Raw genomic sequence first — 27,661 nt, 5'->3', positions numbered from 1 at the left:
GGAAAGTCAATGCTGGTATAGCTTAGTGGTTATGTTGGGAGTGTGGCATCCTGGAGGTCTTGGGCTCGATCTCCTCTGGGAGCGATTTTTCGCATCAGTACAAAATTCTAGGGTACATCGACTCTTAATTTCTTTATCTCGCCTCCCCTTGTAGTTCGAGAGCAATTCATCCAATGTTAGTCGGTTTGTTTTTTTTCAGAAAAATTGTTTATCGATACATCTAATGGGAAACAGCAATGCTAGTAGCTTGGTGGTTATCAAAATATTTAGATTTCATTGTTCGTATTGTTTTTAGTGTTTAAAAGGCTAAAATATCGAAATACAAAACGTTTCAGCTCCTGGTATTATTTTATCAGCTGTTTTTATTCCACTCCTGGTAGTTATTAATTATGAATTTTGTTGGATTGTTAATCTGGCAAAATTGGACGATATGAAGATAACTGCTTTGTATGTGTCTTTCAAAGTTGGATTTGACAGCTGGCTTCAAATAGTCAGCTTTCAGTGAGATTGTTTCAAAGGATAATGTTTTTGCTCTTTTCCATGACGCTGAGATTGTTCTATTAATTGTGTCTTTTCACTAATAATTTGATTTTTGTAGCTAAATAATCTTTGAAATAGTTAACTGCATTTAGTTGTAGATTTTCAATTTTCAGTTAGCAATCATGCAAAAGTGAGACAATGTTTTATCTTCTAAAGAATTCACTTTGGTTTGAGCTACAAAACAAAAGTGAAATTTTCAAATAGGGGTTTCTTTTCTGCAGACCAAATCTTTTGTTTTTTTTGTGAAGACTGAAGGACTGCATAATGCGTTTTCAGCAGTAAATATACATAGAATTTAAACTACTTCAACTTGGACAGCATTAGAAGTACCGCGCTGGACTGTTGCTAAAAATATAACAGCAAATTAAATGCACTTATTTAACCTCTCTAATGGTTTTAACAGAGTTAAAGCAGGTCATAGCATTTGTGATGTAATGAACTTTTTGTTGAATTTGTTTTTGTGCATTACATGTGACGCATATCGAATTCTACTGTTTTGCATAGATAAGGAATTGTTCTCTGTTGTTTTTTCTAATTGAGTGTTTTTTAAAAGCTTTTGAAACATGCCCTGAATTGACGGCTCATGGTTTTAGCAATGCGCTGTAGTAATTCTGAAATAAAGGGAGAGGGCTTGAAGAGAACATTAAATGAAACCTTAAAATCAAAGAGTAGATAGATATCAGTGTCACATGAATCTGATTGAGTACAGTGATAGAATAAGTTTATTATTCCATTGGATAGTAAATTTATTAGACACCTGTTCATTGTATTTAGTTTACAAGTTCGTTTATCGTGCCCGTTTGCAATTGCTATGAGCTATTAATACTGCGATAGCGATAGCTGAATGCAGCTATTATTGGTCTTCTCTTGATTTTTTTGCTATTCGAAAAAAAGCATTGGTTATCTTGACTGTTTTTTTAAAGAATTTCAAGCGTTTTTTTCGCTTTGGTTGCTAATTTTGACGTATAGGTAGAATATTTAAGCAAGATTTGTCTTTTATGTAACGCTTATATTTGTTGAAAACCGAGGAAATTTAGTATTTTTAAGAACCCATCATTGTGCTCTATTAGTACAGTTACCGTGGAATTTTCATTTTGTTGCTAATTTTCGCCTTTTTGTATCGTACTAACTTTTTGGGAATAATGTTTTGGCGTTTTATTTGTGAGGGAGGTTCTCTTTGTCAATGTTCAGTCTCGCCTATTGAGTTTACAACCGAAATGTTTCTTTGGATTGTACATGCATAATTGGGATTGCATTTTTGGGGGGAAAATTTTTGAATTTGGTTTCCTTTATTAAAATAAGGTTTCATTGAATGCCTATCGCTATTAATTTCAGGTTTCTCATAAAAATCTCAGGCGTATGCTTCCTAAATGCAATTTTAACAGCGTGTTTGTTTCGGCAATAAATTTTAAATTTCAATGTTTATATTTTCTGATAAGTTGTTTGGGTTTTTCAGGTCAAGACAAATGCTAAATGAATTATTTGACTAAATCGATTTTTTGATGCTTAATGCTTTTGAGCTGTCAAGTTTTCTTATTGTTTACGTTTGCTTATAGTTTTTTACCGTGTTTTCTCTTCGTTCAGATAGCTGTTTTGCTTTTGGATAATCAAAAGGTGGAGCAGCAATGTCGAACGTCTTCTAACAGTTTTTATATAATTTGGGCCTTTCTCCTAGCTAAAATGTTAAAATTGTTTAAAATAGCTGCGATTAATTGGAACAGTTAACTGTTGAAGTGAATGTGAGAGCTAGGAATCAATTATATATTTTTCTGAAATTTTTGTAAAATTTCCAGATCAGTTTCTAATTTATCTGTTTTAACCCAATCAAAATAATTTCGATTTGGTGACGGTTTTTAAGACTTCGCTTGAAAAATCTTTGACTTAAATTTTTGTTTGTTTTTAATGCTGTGTTTTCATTGATCTGCTGCCCAAGAAAGTGATCTAACATGGACACACACACTAGGCTCAGAAACCACATCGAAATTATAAACGAGACACCCCCAAAGTTTTTGATGGCCGATATTTAAACTTTTTCCAGTCATTCTTCCTAGACATTTTTTGCGAAATTGTATTAGTATTAGTATTTTCCCTCATCTCTTCAGGAGACATTGTTTAGCCTAATTAACAGGTCAATCAAAATAACACGTACTCTTTGCTATTGTTTAATCTTTTCTTTGTGAAACAGTCAGGTTTTGCGTTCTTCAACCACCTTTTTCAGCCCCTTCGTCAATTGCAGCTATGTTCTTGCGATCTTTTCATATATGCTAGAGAATGTTTTTTTTTCAGTCCAGCACGTGTGAAAATTTTTAATGAAAGTTGCGGTTTGTAACTGTGTATGGCGATCTCGTTGCTGAGACCGTTTACTTTATTTTATCTGCTCTAGTTGCTGTCATACGTGCCAGTTTACTATGTGATATCTGAAAAATGTTGAGGTTCTATAATAAATAAGTTTTTTTTCAAAACATTTTCTGGTTCTTACATTTTTTCAATTAGTGGTTGGTCTTCTAAAGCGTGTGATTTGATATTTCTAAAGAGCGATTTGGTATTTTGTTCTCTGTAGTTTTTTTTCACTTATATATATCCACTTATATCCATATCCATAGTTGAATTTTTGTGCCGTTGAAGACGATTGCAGTCATTTCCAGAATTCTTCTGGGTATTTTATTTCTTTGTCAATTTTTTGGTACCTTATGACGTAGCTCACTTCAAATCTGCTTTTGTTCATTCATCCATGCAATTTTGACTGACTTGTGGGAATAGCGTCATTTTTCGCCCTTATTGGAGTGAGTTTTGTTCATTCGCGTGAAATAAATTTTTGGTCACAGTTGACTTACAATGCTTTAAAAATCATTTTCCTCATTTTTGCTTACTTGAATTTAAGGAGCTATCGTCAACTACGGATGCCCCACTCTAAAATGAGGCTTGGGTTAATGGTAACTAATAAAAACTGCATTTATGTTAAACAGACTTCTAAATCGAAATATCATATCTCAATTGTCAAAAAAAAAGAGTTAGTTGTCTTCTTCGTTGCATTTTTTCCCTCGCATTTTGAGACTGCAGGTCACGAAGCTATCGCTGCTATCATCTTCCAGCTAAGTTTTGATAGCTATTTGAAAATTTTGATTTATAGGACGGTTTTAGATTGTTTTTGCTGGCGTTCTTGGGACATCAAAATCACACACGTCAGTAAATTAGTCATCATATTTAAATTAATTCTTTAGTTGGACATCTCTTTATGGAATCTTAGTTTCGCAAATTTGCGATCAGTTCAAATCATGAACAGGTCAAATTTTCATCTCGACACATCTCAAAATTGCAACCCACACAATCGGGTTTTAAATGCCTCACGAGCAGCCTGGTCTTGTAGTTTGGTAGTTAATTTCATTCTCCCCGATCATTGGTTGAGACAAGGTAATCAAATTACTGCTTGCAGTTTCATTTCATTGTTGACCGGAGTTGGACCCGACACTCGCCTCTCTTTGAGTGAGTTGAAATAAAAAGGAGTGTTAAGGGTTGCGTTTGCAAGGCAAACCCGTGACATGTTTAGTACACATGGAGTCAGTTGAACCAGTTTGTGCGCGACAACCACAACAACTACAGCAATGTGAACCTGCGTGTGCCCTCCTCTCTTACCCTGGCAGACACATCATCCACCCACCCTCGTCTCCCCACCATCATCCCCTCACCAGCATCCTCTTTCAACCAACAGGGTGCTGCAGTAGCTGCTGGGGGTGTGTCTGGGCAAGGCGACTGTTCGTCATTGAAAACAGGTCCGTATTTGTGCCATTAAACAGTCCTTATTGTAGTATTGCAGTGATTGGTATTATTTTCATATGAGCTTCAGTTTTTTTTCGATTGGTTTGACCCTCTTTTAATTTATTCTGAAGTGCACGTGTCCTTGAATTTAGGGGTCTTTCCCATTATAGCCCCCCCCCCCCCCCATGAAACTATAGCCCCCATTATGGTATAATTACCATGATGGGGGGCTATAGGGGGCTATAGGCTATCTGACCACTAAGCGGGATGGGGGGCTATAATGGAAAAGACCCGAATTTTGTTATCCAATTAGGTTGCTTCTACTTAAACCATTCTTTTTGAACTGCTAAGGAGATTTCAGACAAACAAATTGAGAAAAGCTCGCACTTCAGACTTCGTCATTTTGCGACAAATTAGACGCCCCAAAGATGCAGTATTCCACTGGAATTGAGGAAGTTTAACGGTTCCTTATATAACCCAATTGAAACAAACGCGATAGCAGAGTGACTGGCATTGTCGTTTTCAATTTTTTAATTTCTCATTGTACTTGAATAAAAAGTAGAGGCTGTGACAGTGTTATGTATGCGCATCAGACTATCTCGCCTGCCGACTTAAGATGGCATTCGTCTGTCTGGATATAGCTTCGTCTATAGATTGTCGAAAGACAACTCCGTTTGTGTTTTTGTTGATTCATCTCTGTAGCTAAAAAGTATTTGTTTGGGAGTTGTCGCTGTTGCTTGTAATTAAGGGTCGTTTTCTCTGTTTGTGAGAAATGTGCCGGTTTTAGCTTCAATTTGCTGACCTTTTGAAGAGTAGGGGGTGAGTGAAAATTACTGCAATGGTATGTTGAATATGAAGAATCAAGACAGTAGCAACTAGACGCCAAAGAAAAGGGTTTCCCAGTCTTAGCTCTGCAAAAAAAGAAAATACATAGATTCTTTGTTAGGACTGTCTGCAATTCTGTTTAACAAATGGAATGACTTAAAAATGATTACTCTTTTCGAAGAAATCGTTCAACAAAAATAATATCAGATTTCCGTCACAAATTGAAAAGAGAGTATTTGGTCTGTAACAATGAGTTCGTGATGTTTATTTTTGGGGAAGTATGTGGGAATTTTGAAACTTGAGGTCTCAGGGCGTCGTTATTTGGGGGTATTTGTCCTCTCTTTAGCGAATTAAATTTTTTCTTTATTTCTTGTCTGACTCCTATTTGAGGTGCTCCGGCTGTTTTGCGACACCTGGCACAGAATTTCATTATTGTCTCCGTCTGACAGGAAGGTTTAAGCCCCTTCAATGATCCGTCCAGCTTGAAACGATGTACTCTGCGGATAGGGTAGGTTTGTGTGGAGGTCAAGGCCTTTTTACATAGAAGGCATATTTGACCGTCGTCTAATGTTGCAGTGATAGTTTCTTTGCTCTGGTTTTACATGAGATTTATTTGGCGATGCTTTTGTGAGCTCAATAGTTTGTGATGAGGTGGTGGTCATCTTTTCATTGCATGAATGCTTTTGCTATCTTCCAGCATAGAGGAAGAGGTCCTCCATTGAGAGACGGTTGTCGAAGATTGGTTAGATCGGCCATGATGTTTCATAATTGTTTTTTTTAAATTGCTCTTGAACGAAGTTCATAGCAATTATTGTAAACCTTTTTATGCAAAATTTTTGCTTGACAATTTTGACTTTTCGAGTGACTTTTACGCCCTTGACTTTTTGCGTTTCGCGTGATCTAAAATTCTCTCTCAATCACAATTTCAAGCAGCTGAACTCAATTGGTGGCAATTTAATACTAAAAGTCAAATGAAAATTGCGCCGAAACTGGTGTCATTTTTTACTTTAAATCTTAAGAGTGGTATATGTTAACCTCTAATGTGGTTATTTGAAGCCCACTATTGAACTTCTTAGTCCCATTTAGGCTGAGCCGTTTAGACTCAGCCGTTGCAGAGCCGTTGATTTTATTTTAATTAATAGCCGCCCTCATCTTCTCAGCCGGCTATTATAGCGCTCCTATTTTTTTTTACTTCGTCGAATAAAAAAATGTTTCGCTTTACCTCATTTTACCGCCTTTTCAACATTTTGCGTGAAATCTTTTTGACTTCTCTAGGCTAGTTTCTCTCTTCTCTCATTCTGCTAAAAGTGATTTTGAACATCAGTTGCTCAGCAAAGCAATTCACATTGAACAGAGTTAGTACAAAAATGGATGTCAGAAATAAAAACGGGATAAACCCATAAAGCCCAATTTTAGATGCCCGCTATTTGAACGTCGTTCCTATAATTCTTATTTACCATCTCTAATGCTTATTGTTATTGATAGTAGCCCATGTAGCCTCTGTCTAAGAAACAGAAGTATGTTCAACTACGAAATGCCATCAAAATAAATCGGACTTAAAAAAATGTTTTTGTACAAAAATCTTTTTTTTTTCAATATCTTCTGTTATTTCAATCCCAATCATGCTTATTGGAATCAACGGCGGCTATTTTCCGGCAATCTGCCGGGTATGTTTGCTGTCTTTCAGTTAGTGGCCGTTGAAGGCGCTGAAAATAACTGCTTTGTTGATTTAATGTGGAAAGCAGCCTTTATTTTCTTTTGGTTTAGCGCTTGTTTCTATTGATTTGGTCTTATACTCACGTCTCCTGGGTAATTTGGAGATTTGAGGTCATGTGGTGCAATTTTTAATTCGGCTAATTAGTCTAACTATTTCTGATCATTTTCTCATCTAGTTCAGCTAATTTTGTTGGCACAGTCTTGATTCGTTTGTTCGTAGAGTTAGGTTTTGTAACTTTGTAGATTTGTTGGTTCTCTTTTTTATATCTGCAATCTCCGTGGGATATAGATGACCCTCTTTGATTGATGTTTGTTTTGGCTGTTTCATCTAAGCTGTTACACTGATTAGCCTTGTTTGATGTTTGTGCTTTTTTGCTGAATTTTTTTTTCATTTTTTGGTAAGAATGCTAATGTCAACATCTATGATTTCTGAGCCTGCAGATAACGGCCGATTTTTTACTTTACTTCGCCGAACCTTCTTGCTGATGTTTAGGGCGTGATGTGAATTTGAATAACTTTTCTCTGAGTCTGTCGTCTTTTTTACTGAGTTGGTATGAATGATAGTAACATTGCTAAGAATTATTGTGTGCACTTTGAGATGACTCTTCAAGACAAATAGAAAATTTCACAAAAATTCTTGTCTATTCCAATTGTATCAATTAATCTGAATTCATGGATCAGATGGAAGATTTAAATGTTCGAAATCGCCACAGATTAGACTTTTAATTCATGGCAGCTTCGTTGTTTCAACTTTCGGATGAAATATTATTTTAGGTGGTGCTGTAGGACGGAATACGACTCTTTCTGCCTCAGCACCAACTGCCGACTGTCAGTATTTGGCCAATGGGTCCAACGAAGCATCTGGGCAAAGCAATACCTCCTCCAGTGGCAATTCTTCAAGTAATTTTCTGAATTATGATCTTTCTGGATTTTTTCAAATGACCTCTAAGGGCTCTAGAAGTATTCGTTATAATAGAGGCCCGACAAAGCATAACAAATTGATGGCTGAGCGGAGGAAGTAGAGCAGAATCCCCCTGGTATTAGATTTTATCGGTAAGGAAAAAAAATAATCAATAGAAGAGTTTTCGCAGTGATTTTTAAAGAAGTTTTCCACTTTTGCCCCAGTTGTTTACTGCATTTTGCATTGTAGTTATTTCTTTAGGTTTATAGGGCCGAAAAAAAGCTGAATGGTCAGTAATAAGTTTTATCCAAAACAATTTCTGGTAATTTTTAAGAGATATTTTGTAGCCGACGTTATCTTCTCAGCTGGTTATTCTTGATCTCCTATTTTTACTACTCTAAGAGATGTTATGGTGAATTTCTATTTTCTGTGAAATTGCTCTCGAATGAGAAGCAATTATTGTAAACGTGTCTTTTTTATGCAGATTTTTCGCTTGAGCGGTTTTGCGTTTTTTTTCTAATAATCTTTGATTTCTCAAGTGACTTTTTTACGCACTTCTTGATTTTTTAGTTATTTCAATTGTTCTCACTCCTAAATAATGTTTGTTTGTTGTTCAAACAAAACCGATTGTTAGACGGACGATGACAAGGCCCTGATAGCCGAGGGGTTAATGAGTCTGTCGAGGTGACTGAGTCGGGCTCGAAAGGTCGGGATGTGAACCCCACACCCCACCTTTGTCTGATGTTTTTGGTTTTTGCACCTATGAAGAAAAATTTATCTAGGCTGCAGCCCCTGAATTCAAATGCCCCGCCTGTCATTCGAGAGCAATTTTTCAGACGTTAGTCGGTTTGTCTTTTAAAAAATCTTAAGTGTCACTCAAACAAGATGTAAAACCCATGTGAAATCAGAAGTTTAGGCAGATTTGTTGAACAAAAGTCTAGAGAGTTGTTTTTTTTTCATACACCATTCTGAGAGAAAGTGGGAAAAGTGAAGCAATTTTTTGCTTAGCAAGCGAAATTCTTTGTTTACGCACGGTATTTTCAAAGCAGTTTCTTTAGTGTTAACTTAACTTTTCAGTCAGTGGTTTTTCTTAATTATAGTAACCATTAAGTGCAATTTTTGAATCATATTTGCCAGTCTTATTGCGATTATGCTTACCAGTGATAGTTGCCAGTGGTTATTGCCAGTGATTATGGTTACCATTTCATTTGATTCGAGTTAATTTTGTGCTGCTTTTCAGAAAATTAATTAAATAAAGTCACTTTGTGGCCCATTTTTGTTTATCAGTGGAGTGTTTTTCAACTATACCTTGTTTTTGTACTTTTCTGATTACTCTCTCTTGTTAAGCCTTTGAGTTTGACTTTCCAGTGAGTTTTTTAGTAGGACGTGACATTTTTTCACACCTTTTTCGAGCTTTTGAAATGGCATAAACAGGTAAAGCTCGGCTGGCATTAACTTGCAATAGAAGACATCAACTGGCTTTTAAAACCTTGTAGGTGCTTAATGCTCTGAAGCAGCTGGAAGACCTAATTTCAAGGTGAAATAGTCAGTTTTTGCTGTTTTGAGACCTGAATAAAGCAATTTTTTCTTGTTTTTTTAATTGCTCTCAAACGAAGTTTGTAGCAATTATATTAGTCCTGTCGGTCTTTTTTTATGCGATTTTTCGCTTGACCAATTTTTCGTCTGACGCTTTTGACTTTTCGTCCTCAAAAACGGGATAAATAGGTAGCGCCCAGCGGGCATTATGTGCTCTTAGAGCCTTTCAGGTCTGTTTCAGCTCAAACTGTCTTGGAGACTTATACTTATACTTATGGTGTGAGGGGCGGTTCTTAGAGGTTGACACCCCCCCTTTGTTGACCCCCCACCCCCACTATGGGCTCCACCCCCCCCCCCCACCGCGCTTTTGCCCCCCCCCCCACTCAGTGCTGCCCCCATCAGCCCCCGGTGCACCCCCCCCCCCCCCCCCCGTGGCTAGCTACTGACCAAGCCAACCGCTCGCCGGTTGTTTGAGAGCAATTCGCCCGACGTTAGTCGGTTATGTTTTGTTTTCATTTTCTTCAATTTTTAATCTGGTTATGTTAAAAGTCGGCCGTAATTTATATCACTGCGCTCTGTGTGGTTCGTATAAAACCCGAGACTTTATTGTAGCATGCGGGTTTGCCATTTAGTTTTCGGTTTGAAATCGCAGGTTTTGATGAAATTAGTCTGTTTTTTGGTGTTTTAACCACGACGTGACTTTTTCAAGTGAAAACCGCCAGTTGATCAGTAGCCTATTTTGCTACTGGATTGTTGAATCATTTTTATTAACACAAAATGTTTCTGAGTAAAATAACACTAAGTTAGGAAAATTCACGATTTGTGGTTTTTGCTTCTGCTTGTCGTTTGTGTCCGAAAAGACACCTGTGAAATGCCAATTTGAGTTTTGCTTTTTTTCATTTCTAAATAATAATTATCAGTTCTTGTTTTGCAAACAGTTAGAATATCTACAATTCAAATTTTGTTTTGATAATTCTTAAATTATGCTAAAAAAATCTTTGTTTGGCTTGTTATTTAACTTTTTTGTTAGTCAATTGAGGAGTTTCAATTTTTCAATTCAATTCTTTGGATAGTTTTCAGGTTTTGTCGTGCTATATTTATTTTTACTTCGTCAAACAAAGAGTTTACCTTTACTTGATTTTGCCGCTTTTTCGACATTTTGCATGAAATCTTTCTGAGTTCTCCAGGCTAGTTTGTATCTTCCCCCCATTCTGCTCAAGGTGCTTTTAAATTGCAGTCGCTCAGCAAAACAATCTAAAGGGAATAGAATTAGTATCGAAAAACGAAATCAAAATAGAAAGGGGGTAAACCCATAAACCCCAATTTTAGATGCCCGCTACTTGAACTTTGTTTTTATAAGTCTTAGTTAACATCTCTAATGAGTTTTGGCATTCATAATAGCCACTACATGCTCTCATTAAGAAAAAGGGATATGCATGCCTAAGAAATCCAATCCAAATAATTCGCACTTGAAAAATGTTTTTTACAACAATCTTTGTACAACAAGTTCTATTTATGTTTTTCTGTTCCTTAATCCCAATCGATGTTATGGGAATTAATGGCGGCTTTTTTCTGACGATCTGCCGGGTATGTTTTCTATTCGCAGGCTTGTTCTTTAGTTTTTGTTTTGGAGAACAGTAAGTTCAGCTTGTGATTGTTCTAAAATTTTTCAATTTTCTGAAATATCCTGACTGTCTTTCTGGCTTTCGTGGATCAAATAAAGACCTGTTTTAGTGGTAGTATTTTATTCTTTGATGGCATTTAACTGCTGTGTAGAATCGGCAGTGTTGTCTTTCAGAGACTATATTCTGTTTTGCCGGTCTTCATAGTGCCTTCGATTTAGTGCTCAACTTTTTTTTGCTTCGTTTGATATGGGATTTTTTGGTATAGCAATTAGATCATTGAGTTGTTCGGTTCTTTGGATTGTTTTCATAATTTCATTTTTATTTGGACATGAAGTATGGTTCTTTTCTCAAGCCGAGGAGATTTTTTGGAGGTTTTTTTTGCAATCATTATTTGCTCTGGAACTGAGTTTGAAGCGATTGTTGTAGACATTTGTGTGTATTTAAATGCAAAATTTTGCTCAACCAATTTTGATCTAGAGTATGATTAGTTTGGTTGAGCGATCTGACTATTCTGGCGACTTCTTCACGCTTTACTTCTTATTTTTTTGTAAAATCCAAATTGCTCTCATTGAGAATGTTAGCAGTTAATTTAATTCGCGGCAGTTTACCACTAAAAGTGCAGAGAAATTGGTGTCGTTTTTCCTTCTAAATCTTAGTCGTCTAAAAATGGCACTAACGACATCTTTCACCAGATCCCCCGAGATGAAGCAAGATAAAACTGAATCGAGCCTTCGAATGGAGAACAATTTGTCTGACATTAGTCGGTTTCTGTGTAGTTTTGTTGGCACATATAACAAAACATGAAACGCGGCACGAAACAAAAATTTTTATCTATAAAATCCGAATCCGTTTTGCTGAAAAAAAAATGTATAGCTCACCGTTTCAGACGTAAAAATCGCTTCATTTGAACTGAAGTAGTGATTTTTTCATCTGTTTTTTTTTTGCAAAAGATGGAGTGTTTGAAAATATTTGCGTTACAATATGTGACATCGATTTTGTGCAGGTTATGCAAGTGAGACGAGACTGTATTATTTGGGGTACAGTGAGACGTCAAGGGAGCAGACTGTGCAATACATTGATCTGCCCAGCTGCAAGAGGGTAGAGGACTGGTCCAAACTGCCACAGCCACCCAAGCCTAAGAGCCTCCTCCTTCCTTGGATCGATGGAAGCGCACAGTCAGTTTAATGCTCTAAATATTTTCAAGATTTAACTTGAGATATTCCTTTCTTCTTGACCGAAGCCATTGTGGTGATAATTTTTTTGATTTCAAACTGTTTCCTTTGATTAATAGCCGCGTCAGCAATTCCAGGCGGCTATTATTGCGCTCCTATTTTTTTACAATTAAAAGAATTTGAATTGTATTGGGGCGCTGTTTTTTTAAGATGTGTTCACACATTTTTCAATGACTTTGATCTTTCAAAACGGGATAAACAGGTAAAGCCCAGCGGGCATTAAGTTTCATTAGAGGCCCAAAGTGGAAGTTAGTAGTCCTTCAAGTGCTTAGAGTGGTGCAGCTGCTAGGATGACCTCAATTTAAGGTTAAAAGGTCATTTTTAGGAGTTTTGGGCTCAAAATGGTGCAATTTTTCATGTTTTTTGTAATTTTTTGTTTTGATTAGTCTTAGGTTGAAGTTTTTAAAAGTTGATGAAGGCCTTTTGCGAGACAAAATTGCTTGTTATGACCATTTTTAGAGCTATATGTTTTGGTACTACAAACACAAACACGCAAAATGATTTGGTACTACAAACACAAACACGCGTAATTTTTGCAATTTTTTTCAGGTTTTTTGAAAATTTTTGTCATTTTTTCGAGTTTTTTTAGAGGTGCTAAGAAACCACCTCTAGGGTCTGATAAAGGGTTTGATGATAGGTTACTGCATAGTTTCTAAAGGAATGGTTTTCAACTTTTTGCCATCATGAATTTTAGCATTTTTTGACAAAACTTGCAATTTTTTTCATATTTTTTGACATCTGTCATTATTCAAGTTGTGTGAGTCCCAGGGGCCAGAAAACCTCATCAGGGGTTGGATAATAAGTTACCGAAAAATTTTTAGTTGCCATGGAATAGGTTTCAACTTTTGAATATCACAAATTTTAGCAATTTTCTTTGACAAAATTCGCATTTTTTTCATCTTTTTGAAAATATTCATTTTTTCAGTTTTTCTAGCTTCAGGGACCAGGCGATCTCCTTTGAGGTTTGTTAATAGGGTACTGCATAGTTTCTAGTAACAATGTAATAGTTGTTAACATTTTAATGTCTCGAATTTTAGCATTTTTTGATAAAATCTGCAATTTTTAAAGGCTTCCTAAAGTTTTTGTCAGTTTTTGATATCCGTCCATTCTCAAGCGCGAGAAAAAATAGTCCACGTCGTGATATAAAGTTACTGCATGGTTTTTAGTTTCAATGAATTTGTTTTCAACAATTTAACCTTTCGATTTTTAGAAGTTTTTTGATAAAATTTGCAATTTTTTTCAAAACTTTTGTATTTTGTTTATTTCTTGCCTCAGTAGCCAGAAAACCTCATCGAGTGTTTGATAGTATGTTATTAAATAGTTGCTAGGGGTAAATTGAATTGCTTTCAACATTTTATTAGAACAAAATTTTGTTTTTTGAAGTTTGAAATTTCTAAAAATTATTGCCTATCGATCTATGAGCCAATGAATTTTTTAAATCTTGAAATTGGGTTACTGGATAGCTTCTAGAGACAATGGATTGATTCTGAAGATATTTATGTCACGATTTTCAGCAACATTTCCTTATAATTTCATTTGATTTTCTAAATTTTGTTCGTTTTCGAGTTAATCGATCTTCAAGGGCCGAGTATTTTTCAGGTCTCGCAGATATAATACTGGACCGATTTCAGAAACAATTATTGGTTTTGAACATATTTTTGAAATAGGTATTTTTAAAGGGAAAAATTTTGGCTTAGGCTTAAAAGCTTCAAGAGTTTAAGCAATGAGTATATTTTTGTTTAGTTTTGATTCTTTGTTTCTCAATTTTTTAAGTTGATTTTGTTTGTGTTCTGGCTTCATTGTTCAGTTAATCAGCTGGTCAGGTACAGTACGTTTGAGTTTTTCATTTAATTTTTTGAATTGTATTTCAGGACTTGTCCTGTTACGTTTTTATTTCGTGTAATTGACTTTTTCAATGACTTCAGTGACTTCTACTGCTTTGCAGTTAAAATTTCTGCTTTTAGGTCAATTGCGTGACTTACCTCACTAGAAAAATGATTTCTGAACTCACTTATGGCACTTTAAATTTTATGAACATACTAATTAAAAGTCAATAGTGTGCATCTATGTAGTGCCAAACTTATATGCCCTAATTCCTGAGTAATAGAGTCCTGAGTTTTAATATCGAACATTAATTTTGAAAAAGCACCATTAGGGTTTTTTTCCTTGTAGAGCAAATGTGTCTCATAAAAATGACAGTCCGAATCTAACCCAAAAAGTCTAGTGGTCTATTAAAAATCTGGTTGTCGATCTGTCAATCTTATTTCTTTAATTGTTCCAATTCATGGTAGGCCACAAGCGTCTATCGCGGCTATTTTCCGGCAATATGTTGGTTATGTTTACTTGAAGAGAATCAAATATCGTTGGAATTTTTCAAAAAAGTTTTTTATTTGATCATAACAATGAAAATTGATGAAGGACTTCTTGGCTTTAAAAAAGGGTCGGTTACAGCAGAAATCCAGCTCTCTCATAAGTTTAAATTAAAGAACAAATCTAAATGATTCAATTGATCTACCGAATAATGAAATGTAATGTTTAGTCAGACTAAATTCGGGTAACCGATCCCAAAGACAAACTCTACAATTGAATGAAATGGACTCGACTATTCACTACAATCTAATGTTTTTCAAAATTTGAGCGTATTCCACAGGCCGTGTACTTTGCACACTGTATTTTCAATTGGACGCCAAGCGCAACTTTCCAATTTGTATACCAGGGTTAGCTTAATCTTTTCCATTTTTCCATTTCGTTTTTCAATTCAGTTGCTCCCAACCATTTCAAATAAATTTGTTTTCATCCCTTCCCAGACGATATTTGCATTCATTTTTGCTGTATTCGAGTTATTGGAAAAATTGTCCATTTAAAGGAAATCTAAAAGCTGTTCCATGAGGTACACGAGCATTGCAAAATCAGATTAGAAAGCATGACTGTACGCAGCAAGGACCGAAAAATTCAAAGCTGGTGCTTCATGAAAAAAATGAATTCATGCTACTTCAGGAAAAAAAATTTGTCAAATGTTATTTTGTAAAAATGGAGATCCAATAACTACGTTCGGCCAGGAACAAAGGAATATCTTTATTAGCTTGTTGAAGATCAGATAGTAATTTAACATTTTTGACATCCATATATACCACAAATAAAACCCTCACCTATCACTGAAGTAACTCGGAATTCTTTCCTCACAATGTGGTAACTATTTTTTCTAGTTCATGCCGAGCGTCACCCAAGATGCGCGGTAGCACATCAAGCACCGGCAGCAGTACCATTACTGGATCTAGTTCACGTGGCAATAGCAGCTGTGCAACTGTTCAGCCACAACACCAAATCAATACTCGATTCTGTCAACAGCCGAGGGAGGAACAGCTGATGCGGGAGAGGAAGAGATTGCCTGCTATGGGAATCACTCACTTCGAGACAGATCCTGCTTGTGACACCATCGTGTTCCTCAACTCAAAGGTGCCGCTCAGAAATCTCTACTATATCTTACTGCGTCTGTTGAATATGTTGTATAAGATTTTAGACCAAAGACGTTTAAGCCCAAAATAGCACAAAAATATTAATGCACAAGAATAAGCTCAATTGGTTTTTCAATGCTCACGGACTGGCTGTAAAGACGGCAAGCTACAGTAAAATTTCAAAGTGACCTGAAGGTGATTTTGAAAGGCATTCTCAGTAATCTCACTACTGAGTAATAGAAAAACGTCGAAATTATTTTACTCAGTTTTCTGTTCTCCGGGATTCGATTACAATAATTTTCCTGGCGTTAATTTCGTGAAATGACCGGTTTTGGATAATTGTCTCTTAAATTGAAATTGTTTTTTAAATCTTTTTATACGAAACAGTTTATATATACCTCTTACAGGCACTGTACTATTGCAAACCCCGAGTTAGAGATGGTCTGAGCCCCACCCTCAATTCGTTCACGCGACCCTTCAACATGCCTTCGTACCCCTCCGTGTGTCCCTCCAACCCAGACCTGATCGCTTTCGTCTCTCACAGGGACATCTATGTCCTCAACACCAAGTTCTCCTCAACGGAGACCAGACTAACCTTCACTCAGAAACCCCCAGAGTCTCCACAAGTGTTCACATTTCTCCACAGTTACAGTAATGAGGATTCCACTCCTGAGAACTCCTTACCTGGTGACTATCAGGTGGGTACTATCGGACGGCTGTGGTGTACTGTGAGCGTTTTGGGTGCTGATGCTCAACACAGTTCAGTATTGTCCACATTCTTATTTCCGACAGCTTTTAGTCAAATTTTCGAACAATTTTTTTTTTCTGAACGCAGTTCAGTATTGTCCACATTCTTATTTCCGACAGCTTTTAGTCAAATTTTCGAACAATTTTTTTTTTCTGAGCGCAGTTCAGTATTGTCCACATTCTTATTTCCGACAGCTTTTAGTCAAATTTTCGAACAATTTTTTTTTCTGAACGCAGTTCAATATTGTCCACATTCTTATTTCCGACAGCTTTTAGTCAAATTTTCGAACAATTTTTTTTTTCTGAACGCAGTTCAGTATTGTCCACATTCTTATTTCCGACAGCTTTTAGTCAAATTTTCGAACAATTTTTTTTTCTGAACGCAGTTCAGTATTGTCCACATTCTTATTTCCGACAGCTTTTAGTCAAATTTTCGAACAATTTTTTTTTCTGAACACAGTTCAGTATTGTCCACATTCTTTTTTCCGACAGCTTTTAGTCAAATTTTCGAACAATTTTTTTTTCCTGAACGCAGTTCAGTATTGTCCACATTCTTATTTCCGGCAGCTTTTATTCAAATTTTCGAACAATTTTTTTTCTGAACACAGTTCAGTATTGTCCACATTCTTATTTCCGACAGCTTTTAGTCAAATTTTCGAACAATTTTTTTTTCTGAACACAGTTCAGTATTGTCCACATTCTTATTTCCGACAGCTTTTAGTCAAATTTTCGAACAATTTTTTTTTTCCTGAACGCAGTTCAGTATTGTCCACATTCTTATTTCCGACAGCTTTTAGTCAAATTTTCGAACAATTTTTTGTGCATTTCATACCTTTTTTAAGGGCCACTAAACGAAGTGGAGCAAAACCATTATCTGCGACATGATGGCCTTATTTCTTCGTCATCAAAGTTCGTTCCAAATTTCCTCGTTTTCAGAGCTAGGAGAACCAAATTTTTTTTGTGATCATGTCTCAGGGTAGTGGGTAAGAAACAAAATGACAGCTGTCAGAGTCCCCCATGTGAAATCGTTTAGAAGTCACTTTTTTGCAAATAACTCAAACCAAACTGTTTGGGAAACATCAGTTTTCTCTGTGGCAAGATATTTTGAAAAGACGTGTTTTGGAAAGAAAAATAGGGGGTCACTGTACTGGTCCAGAAAAAGCAGAATTTTTTTTTCAAAATTGAATCCCCCCCCTAAATGAGGATGTATATTCAGCATTTGGAAAAAATGGGCCAGCTAACCACACTAGCGGCGAATTCGAAAAGTTCTACCCCTCCCGCAAAAAAAAGCTTCTTCAAAAAACTAAAAATTTTAACTCGTAAAAACAAGAATCCAAAAGCCAGGATCTCAAGTTTTTTTATTGGGCCGGAGACTAGTGAAGTTGAAGATGGCGGTACCAAAAGTCTCCCAACTTCTCCTGCAGTTTAGCAATTTCCCACGAAGCTGTTTAATAGCCAAATTTTTTATTAATAGCCGCACAGCGATAGCTGGGGCTATTATTGGCCTTCTCTTGATTTTTTTTATTTCGTCGTCAAGATTTTTTCATTCTAAAATTGACTTTTCTTTACTTTAATTCAAAGAGATAAGGTCAAGTGAAAATGTGTCACTCTAATTGAAAATTATTTGAGAGAAGCTAATAGAGGCTGAAATAACTTATACAGATACTTAATCAAAATTTAACATCTCATCGTTTAATGAAAATGGTATTTTTTGGTCTTTTTCTGATTTTATTGAGACTGCAGATCTATGAAGCTATTGCGGCTATCTTCTGGCAATATGCCAGCTATTATTAATAATATTTTAACGCCGTACGGACCAAAGCGTTTCCTTGTTAAAAATATATTCCAAGAATTTACTCTCAGAGCACACGAAAATAGGGACCACCTTATTAGTATGGAAAATGCAATTCGTCCGACGCTAGTCGGTTATGTCTTTAGTACCTGATGTGCTCGGGGCTCGCAAATTGATTTTGACTGTTTTTGAGGTTGAAAAAATATCGTTTTTCGTGTTGCATTTTCTTCAACCAGAACTCGATTTTTCTTTTCTTACCTGTGGGTATTTTTTCAGCTCAATAATATGTTATCAATGAAAATAGCAAAAATGCATTTTTTGAAACTTTCAATTTTTGAAGCTTTCGGGAGCTGTATTGATTATTGGCCCCTATCTTTTCGGCACTAATAAATGTTTGATATAGAGTTAAATAATGAAATAAAGCATTTATGGAAAATTACTCATGTTACAGGGAAGTGCAGTGAGTGCAGGTGTGCCTTCCTTTGTGGCCCAGGAGGAGTTTGACAGGTATGTGGGATACTGGTGGCAACCAGTCTCCTCCCCCTTTCCCTCCCACCTTTCCTCTTCTGCACCTGGGAATGCGGGCGACAGTGGAAGTGGGGAAAATTCTTATGTAGACGAGAATGGAGCTCACTGCGGAGTGTACAGAATCATGTATGAGGAGGTTAGTAGAAGGAAGAAGACCAACCACTGCTTGTTCAATATCGTGACAAGCACGTTAATAAATGATATTAAGTAGGCTATAGAGTGATCTTTTCTGCTTTTTCGAGGTTTTAATTGCACTGTGTCCATGAACAAAGTTTCTGTTTTGATAGGTATGTGTTCACACAATCAATTGCTTGTTATAGCTGCAAAGCTGTAAACGGAGCTTAGCTATATGGCGGTGTTCCTGGTTTCTTACAATTCAAATAATTTGAACTGTATTGAGGTGATGTTTTTACTACTCGAAGATCTCGTGAAGTCTTTTTTAAATCAGTTTATTGAGTTAATTTGAGGAAATGAAATGCGCTAAAAAATATGGAATGGTTTGATTGTTGAACGAAGTTAGAGAGTGAAGCAAAAAGAGAATGGTTTTTGTTCATACTGAGTTTCTGTGTAAAAAAATTTTATAAGCGGGCGAATTTTTTTTCACCTACGGCATTTTCTTGGTTTTGTTGACTACTGCTGTTGGTTAAGAGGTTTGAATAGGTTATAAAAAGTTTTTAAGTGCGTATTTGTAATTGGAGTTTTGCTAATTCGGAGATTTTTCAGGCATTATGCGGTTTTCTAGATAGTTTTGAAGTTTTGGCGGTACAAACAGTATTTTTGTTAAGTAATTTGACAAAATTGAGAAATCTGAATGTTCTATCAATTTCTATAATTGTTGCAACCCACAATAGTGGGGGAGGAACTATATACTCGAATGATTGGTTTTGTTCAGTGAATTTTTGCCGTTCGATATATTCATCGTACAGATTTGTGAGTGATATCATTAGAAAGTTTGTCAAGCGTAGAATTTCAAATTAAAATATTTGTTTTTTGCTTCTTCCGAGGAGCTAAGATGGCTTAAAGTTTTGTGAATGTTAGCCTTATGTCTGTTCTGTTCACATTTTTCGTAATTTTACTGAAATTTTGATCAGTTTTTCTTAAAAGTAGGATAAAATTGTTAACGATGGTCTCATTGGTTTTACGTATAAGGATTGAAAGTATTTAATAAAATTTTGTGAACCAGCTCTTCTGGCTAAACATTTGGCTCAATTTTTGAAAATTCAGCTTTTCTTTTCATAAAAGTTGCATTAAATATGCATATTTGGCCCACTTTGTCCAATTTGAACGGTGGTGCAGACAAAAAAAACTGGTAACAGTACTATTTTCAGCTCCGGTGCTATATTCATCTCCAGTACTATTTAGTAAAAACTGCTAAAGTGCTATTTTCATCTGCGGTTCCTGAGAAAGTGTTCTGGAACTAACGTTTTAGTGGTCCTTTGCTAATATAAAATGATATTTAAAAGAATGGTAATTAATTTTGATATTTTAAGATTTTTGTATGCCAAAGAAACTCAGGCAATTATTCGGAAAAATTACGTTCTTTAACAGCTGAGCAGCGATAGCGATGCCAGTTTAGTCTAATCATTGAGGCTCGCATTAAAAACGGATTTGGAATGTATTTTAAGTCTGTCCGTTTTAAAATATCTTTTGCTTTTTTTCATATCTACTACCAATTTTGTCTTTATTTAAACATTAAATTAATATGAGGTCCGATTTTTATTCAATTGAGTTCCCATGAACAAATACTGTGTTTTTTGAGCTAAGCTCGTGGTTTTTATGGCTCCCACATCAGTTTTCTGAACTTTTTTTAAAAATCTTGTGTTTTGCCATCATTTAATAATATTTTTGTAGTCTCATGACAGAATGTCAAATTCCGTATCTATGGAGCTATTAAAGAAATTTTCTAATGCTTTCAGTTGATAAATAATGTTTTTTTAATATAACGAGATGGATGTTGAACATTTATTTGGTATGTTGACATTTTGGTCAGATTAGCTATTTCGGTAACATTTGGATCAATTTTCTGTTTCAATTGACAGGCAGCTATAGAAAGACCAGTTCTCGTCTGATTGTGGAATTTTGGAATTGTTGGATATACGTTCAAGTGAAGGACAATGATTATAATTGGTATTTCCTGCGTAAAATTATTTGCGTAAATTGTTTGTGAAATTTTGAGTTCTGTCTGTATTCGTTGTTGCTTAGTATTCTTGACTTAGCTTCCCTAATGATATGTCCAAATGGCTTCATAAGCTTGAAAGAGTTGGTCTATTTAATAATTTTTTAGTTAACAGCTTATGGTTTTTGTTTTAAAAAATCAAAATTAATGGTTTTTTGAGATTTGCAACTTGTACCTTAATTCCGCCAATTGTAAGCGTAGTCTTTGCTAAAACAGATGGTGAATTTTTTTTTCAGTGAACTATAATAGTTTCATTGATGTTATTAATAGCGCAAAGCGATAGTGGAGGTTATTGTTGGCCTTCTCTTGGTTTTTTATTTATTTCGTCGTCAAGATTTTTGTTACGACCATATGACGTCATAACCACTTCAAATCTGCTTTTGTTCATTCGTTCATGCAATTTGAACTGAATTGCGTGCGTTACGTCATTTTTTGCTCAAAGTTGAGCTAGTTTTTTGTTCATTCGCGTGATTAATTTTTTGGTCACACGTGATTTACATCACTCTTAAAAATGACTTCCTCACTCTGAAATTGAGTTTTCTGTGCCTTAATTCAAAGAGATAAGGTCAAGTGAGTGCGTGCCACCCTAATTGAAGGTTATTTTGAGAGCAGCTTATAGAAACATATTCTTAATCAAAATTTAACATCTCAGCCCTTAATGAAAAGAATAAGTTTCTTTTTTGGTCTGTCTTTTTACCTCCTTTTTGAGACTACAGAACTATGAAGCTATTGCAGCTATTTTCTGGCAATTTGCCGGCTATGTTATTAAGGGTTTTAGGCCTTGATACGAGGTCTCTTTTTTTTACTTTTTGACATTTTCCATTTTTTTGAGTTTTTTTGCTGTCTGGCCCGATTATCACCTCAACGGAAACTTAATAACCATCCGTATAGTGACGTCTTGACAATTGGACGTATCGAAATATAGAATTTTAATCAATCTGATTAGTTGAAAAATTTACTTTTAGCGTTCTAGTAATCTAAATTTAATATAGCCTAATTCTGTACTATATATTTTACCGCTTCTGACTATGCTTTGGCAGCCATTGATATGCCTCAATGGCCCGTGGGAATGGATTTGAATCTATACCAAACGAATATTAAATCAATCTCCCAAAACACACATTTTCCTGCTTAGCTTTCACCAAAGGCAACCGATTGTTTGAGAGCAATTCTCCCCACGTGAGTCGGTTATGTTTTATTTGATTTTGTTGTTTGTATTGTCTGTTACTCGTCTCCTTGATGTCAGGATTCATCATTCCTCTAAAGAGTTGTTGTATAACTTGTGCCGTGGTTTGAGCTTAAACCAATTTATTAGACGGATGCATCAATTATTTTCTAACAATGTATCAACTTTTGAAAGTTTCCCGTATCGTCTTCATTTGACAGGCAATTACGTGAAAAACGTGGATGAGCGGGGTCGGAAAACTTTGCGCGCACGCACATTACTGAGCCGCCTTGTTGTTTCTGTTTTCAAAGCTACACAATTTTGGGAGCCTATTACGGCTTTCCTATTGTTGCACTTCATTTATGTCCATTTGATGAAAGTTTTTTCTTTTGTGTGCGCTACTAATTTATAAGGAATTAATTGAATGTTTCTATTTTTTTTAGTTAAACTCGTTTTTTTGGGCGAAATGATTTATTTGTTGACTATAAGTTGCTTTTCAATTTTTTAAATGTAGTTTCAGTATGTTAGTTACCTAAAGTTTTGTTTTGTGGCTGATATGACTCATCGATTCTTTTCCGGAATTCTTCCGTGAATTGAATAAAATTTGAATAATTTATTTGTGTAAACAAATCCTAAGTGCGGAGAATTTTTTGAGCCGAAATTTTGTTTATAGCTTCTTTCTATGCAGATCGAGCAATATAGGCTTGAAGAAGCAAAATTTTTTGTTCATGTGCCTTTTTGAAAGTTTTTTTTCAATTTCATTTTTAATGTGGTATATGAGTTCATTGTATACTAAACTGATACTATTGAGATTAAATTGTTGTTGTTTTGAAGTTTTTGTTTAATGTAGTGAGTGTTGCCTCATTTTGAATGCTTTTCAACCTTTTGTTGAGTTTTAAGGCTTTTTTAAAAAAGTTTAGCCCCTCGTTCAGTTTTATTGAATTTCTTGGAATCTAAATTGAAGCATAATGCTTGTAGAAAATGGTCTACTACGAATTGCTCAAAGTTTTTTGGCGAAGAGTTGTTTCTGTTCTTAGAAGTTTGTTTCAGTTTTTCCCACTTTGTTCAAAAAAATAGTTATATGATCTTATTATGGCTTGTTTTAATTTTTCCGGCTATTCTTTGCAAAAAGTTTGAAAAAGTTTTTGGGAAACTTGGTTGTCTTTCCGAGTGACTTTTACGCCCTTTGCTTCTCGCTTTCTGAGTCATCTAAATTTCTTAAAGGAAGTTGAACGCAATTGGTCACAGGTGAACCACTTGTAAAAATTCTGGTCATTTTTTCACTTTTAGTTTTGATAGTGGTATATATAGTAACATCTAATGACGTCGTTTGACTCCCCCCATCTACGACTGAAGCAGGCTGCAATATATTAGAGCATTAGAGCTCCCACTAGTTGCTCGAGAGCAATTCGACCTTAGTCGGTTGTGCGTGAACAGGTAAAGATCTGTTCACGCGTTATAAAGGTTTTTGAAGTCTAATTGGTATTAAGATATTGGTCACGCGGAACAGGAATTCTCAGAAGGGAAAAAGCGAGTAATTTTGCGGCGTAAAATTTTTGTTAGTCTAATTTTTAGGTAAAGTGAGAGTTGTTTCCACAATAAATTACTTTCTTCATTGTCGTTTTTTTTGTTGACATGCGACAATTGTTTTGTGCTTTTAGTTTTTTTGAGGTTTTTTATTGTGGTTCTTTCAAAATGGTTTTTTCAATCCATTCCTAGTCAAGGCTTTTCTAGGTCTAATTTTTTCAAATGTAGTCTTTGAAAATTCTTCGAATTGTTTTTTTCAGGAATCATCATCCTATGTTTTTTTTTTTCGTTTCATATTTGTTCACACAGCAAACCTGAAAAATTCTGTTATACATTACATTTCACTGATGTCATTTTATGTATACGTTAAATTATCAATCATATTCCGCCGGTCAAAGGAAAAAGTAAACACGGATGGTGATGTGATGTTTCTAGGTGGATGAGTCAAGGGTGGAGATAGTGAATATACAGAATCCACTGAGTGACAAGTGTGACTCATATAGATACCCTAAAGCAGGGTCCTGCAATGCTAAATCTACTCTTCGCCTGCTGACCTTCACTGTCAATCACGCCACTGGTGCTATCACACTCCTCTCCAACAACGGACTGCCCCACAACGCAATGGAAGCATGTGTACCCAACGCCGAATATTTAACAAGGTAGAAGCGACCATGTCTTTAAAGATCTCTTTTGAGGTATATAATATCCTGTAAGCTGAGCGTAGTCACAGTGAGGTTTTTTTAACGATCATTTTTCATATTATATTTTTTCACGCTATCAACTTCTAAACAGCGAATTAGTTCTGCTTTTAATGTCATCTCGTGGAGAATTGTGACAATTGAATTGTATTATTAATCAAAACCGTTCCAAAATCAAGATCTAATTAACCCCTAATTCAATAACACGTGTGATGTCGTTTCTTAAGGTATTAGCATTGAATTTTAGCCTTTTGCTGTTTTTTGTGATCTATTTGTAATCTATCCTGCCTCAGTTGAAGCTGTCTTCAATTAACACACCCCTCCTCCTATATATGAGAGCATTTTGTGCGACGTTAGAGTCTCTAGTTCCTATTTGGTGTGTCAGGTGCGGGTGGTGTGGCCCTGGAGGAAACTACTTCTGGTCCCAGTGGCTATCTAGAGACCAAAAGCAGCTCTACATTGTGCTCTCTTCTGTCAGTGCTTTCGTACATCACAACTCTCCTGGCGAAGGCATGGAAGCCTTCCAGTACATGGATAGTGCATTCACCTGCCACAAAGGTAACAGATGCCAAATTTGGAACAATTTTAAAATGCTTTCTCTTCCCTCTCGTGTAGAACATGACTATTCAAAATTAGCGCTTCAACTTGATAAACATTGTTGAATCACGTACGCGAAAATTTGAAATGGCAGATATCTCAGTCTCGAATGCCAGTTTTTCTATATACAGTGCCAGATTTTCAACGTTGGAATTTTGAAACTTGCAAAATGCGTGTTTCAAGCAAGGTTACATGACTCTGCTAAATCACTTTGAAATTCTTGCTTCATCTCAAACCGCTTAGCAGTTCTAGACTATTGTTAGACTTTTCTCTGACTTGTTCAGAGTCACATGACTTGTACTAATGGCTTGTTCGAAGGAAACTGTTCAAATTTCTGTGAGAAAGCTTATGATAATGCGTAGGTTTTGTAGATGCGCGATTTTAAAATTTCAAATTGTTTCTGGTGGCTATTTGACACTGTTAACTGTCTGTAATGGGCGCCTTGAGTACTGACATCTAAAATTGTACCGTTTTATGTTGATTAATTGGGTGAGTGGGGGGGGGGTTGGGGCTTCTCCTGTAAAATGTTTGGCTGAATTTGTCGATGAGATTTTTTCAAAAGATTTACCAATTACGAAAAAAACGTTCAAAACTTTGGATCTATTCTGTTAGTTAACTAGCTATGTTTGGGCGTCATCGGAAACGACGTTTTTCTCTAAAGATGTATGCGATTCTGTGGCTATTGATTTTATTATTATATAGATGAGTTTTTACTTTGAGGCCACAAATTTCCAAAAGATTCTTACTTTTGTCAATTTTTTTCGCCAAATTTGTTTTTCGCTATTTTTTTGTTTTGTCTCTCATTGATTGCGGCAATGTTATTGTATTGTGTACGCTTTCAAAGGACGTTTTTGACCGATCGATATACTCAGCGTAGAGAGTTGTAAGTGGTATCATTTAAAAGTCCCTCCAGCGTAGAATATGGAATTAAAGTTTTTTTTAAATTTCGTTTTATAGAGCGAGTTATCGTGGTTTAAATTTTTGTGAATATTAAATCGATTTGCGTTATTTTTATTCACATTTTCCGTAATTTTTGCCTAAAATGTCGTGAATTTTGCTAAAATATCTATAAATTGTTAACAATAGTGCTGTTGATTTTTTTTAAGACAAAAAAGTACTTTTGACTATTTCGATTTAATTTTTGCTAAAATTGTAGCTAAATATTTCCATATCCAGCCTTTTTCATCAAAAATTGAAAGAAATGTGTCTTTAATCCACTTTGATTAAATTTGCCGGAAGTACACGCCCAAAAACAACTAACACAGTCTTTGTTGACTACACAGGATGCTAGTCCTACTTCCACTTCCATTGTGAGTAGTTTGGAATTGAAATTTATGGTTTTTGCTAACTTTATGATTATCAAAAACAAAGTATTTGTTTTTGATCTTTTATCAAATTATCTAGATCTAAAACATTCGAAACAATTGAGTGATCTTAATTGACGAACAGCAATATCAAAGCTGGTTTTGGTCCAATTTTGGAGTGTTACAATCCAAAAATACTTCGGGTTGTAATCAGTCAGTCTTTTTTTAAGTTTCGATCTTTTTTATCTTAAAGAAGAGAACTATTCAAAAGAAAGAATATGGTCGTTTACTCGAAAGAATATGGTCGTTTTGAATTTTAAAAAGTTTGATTTTTAAATAAACAATGGCTTTGCAACTATTTTTCTCTTTATTTGACCAAAACCAGCTTTGATATTGCTGTTCGTCAATTAAGATCACTCAATTGTTTCGAATGTTTTAGATCTATATAATTTGATAAAAGATCAAAAACAAATACTTTGTTTTTGATAATCATAAAGTTAGCAAAAACCATAAATTTCAATTCCAAACTTATGGTTTTTATGGTTTTTGCTAACTTTATGATTATCAAAAACAAAGTATTTGTTTTTGATCTTTTATCAAATTATCTAGATCTAAAACTTTCGAAACAATTGAGTGATCTTAATTGACGAACAGCAATATCAAAGCTGGTTTTGGTCCAATTTTGGAGTGTTACAATCCAAAAATACTTCGGGTTGTAATCAGTCAGTCTTTTTTTAAGTTTCGATCTTTTTTATCTTAAAGAAGAGAACTATTCAAAAGAAAGAATATGGTCGTTTACTCGAAAGAATATGGTCGTTTTGAATTTTAAAAAGTTTGATTTTTAAATAAACAATGGCTTTGCAACTATTTTTCTCTTTATTTGATCAACTTGTTGCTTTGTGCCAGCAAAGAAAGAATGCTTCTTCTTCCTTTTTGTTCTACTGGTCATGAATGTTTGTTTTTTTTGCGGTTTTATGCGTTGAGTTATTGTTTTCTGGCTTTGATACTACTAGATTTCACAACAATTTTTTTTAGGCGTTAGCCCATTTTTCACGGTTTTCTCGTTTTTTTTTACATTATCACATTATTGACATTTCACATATTACACTATTGGCGTTCTTAATAAGTCACAATTGAACATACAAAAGTTTTTAAAGGCGTAAATTATGGTATTAATGGCTTCGACATACCTTTTTCGAAGTTCTCACCTGAATTCTTTACATTCGCCTTGAACTGTCGTTTTTACTTTCTTTTTAGTCGTATGGATCATCCAGGATAATGACGGGTCTCATTGGTTTTTATCGAGAAATAACTGGGCTTACTCGAAAGAAAATGGTCGTTTTGATTTTTAAAAAATTTGATTTTAAACAAACAATGGTTTGCAACTATATGGCTTATATTCTGATTTGAGTAGATAGCTTTCATGACTTGTTCAATTGTTTTCAGAACGAAAACTTAACTTCGCAATTTTGTTCTTTTTTCGTCTATTTTTTTACCTAGTCTCGTTAATTATAGGTCATATGTGACATTTTTGGTGTCAA

At 35.2% G+C, this 27,661-nt stretch overlaps 1 protein-coding gene across 2 annotated transcripts in view; it reads left to right on the top strand.

Annotated features, from left to right (window-relative positions):
- The window catches only part of LOC142344926 (dipeptidyl peptidase 9-like), a 56,176-nt gene that overhangs the window by 11,177 nt on the left and 17,338 nt on the right, over nt 1-27,661 (top strand). For both annotated transcript variants that reach the window (XR_012759294.1, XM_075397010.1), the window contains exons 2-9: nt 4,088-4,310; nt 7,612-7,737; nt 11,903-12,074; nt 15,338-15,587; nt 15,994-16,284; nt 18,577-18,789; nt 23,957-24,180; nt 24,605-24,777. Coding sequence is in view for 1 of the 2 variants with exons in the window: in XM_075397010.1 (XP_075253125.1) it covers nt 4,088-4,310; nt 7,612-7,737; nt 11,903-12,074; nt 15,338-15,587; nt 15,994-16,284; nt 18,577-18,789; nt 23,957-24,180; nt 24,605-24,777 (1,672 nt within the window). In the remaining variant the exon portion in view is untranslated. The remainder of the gene's footprint in view (nt 1-4,087; nt 4,311-7,611; nt 7,738-11,902; nt 12,075-15,337; nt 15,588-15,993; nt 16,285-18,576; nt 18,790-23,956; nt 24,181-24,604; nt 24,778-27,661) is intronic.

This window comes from Convolutriloba macropyga, chromosome 8 (assembly GCF_964194025.1).
Source record: "Convolutriloba macropyga chromosome 8, txConMacr16.3, whole genome shotgun sequence".
In the NCBI taxonomy this organism is placed as follows: Eukaryota; Metazoa; Xenacoelomorpha; order Acoela; family Convolutidae; genus Convolutriloba; species Convolutriloba macropyga.
This window is presented reverse-complemented; position numbering and strand designations above follow the sequence as displayed.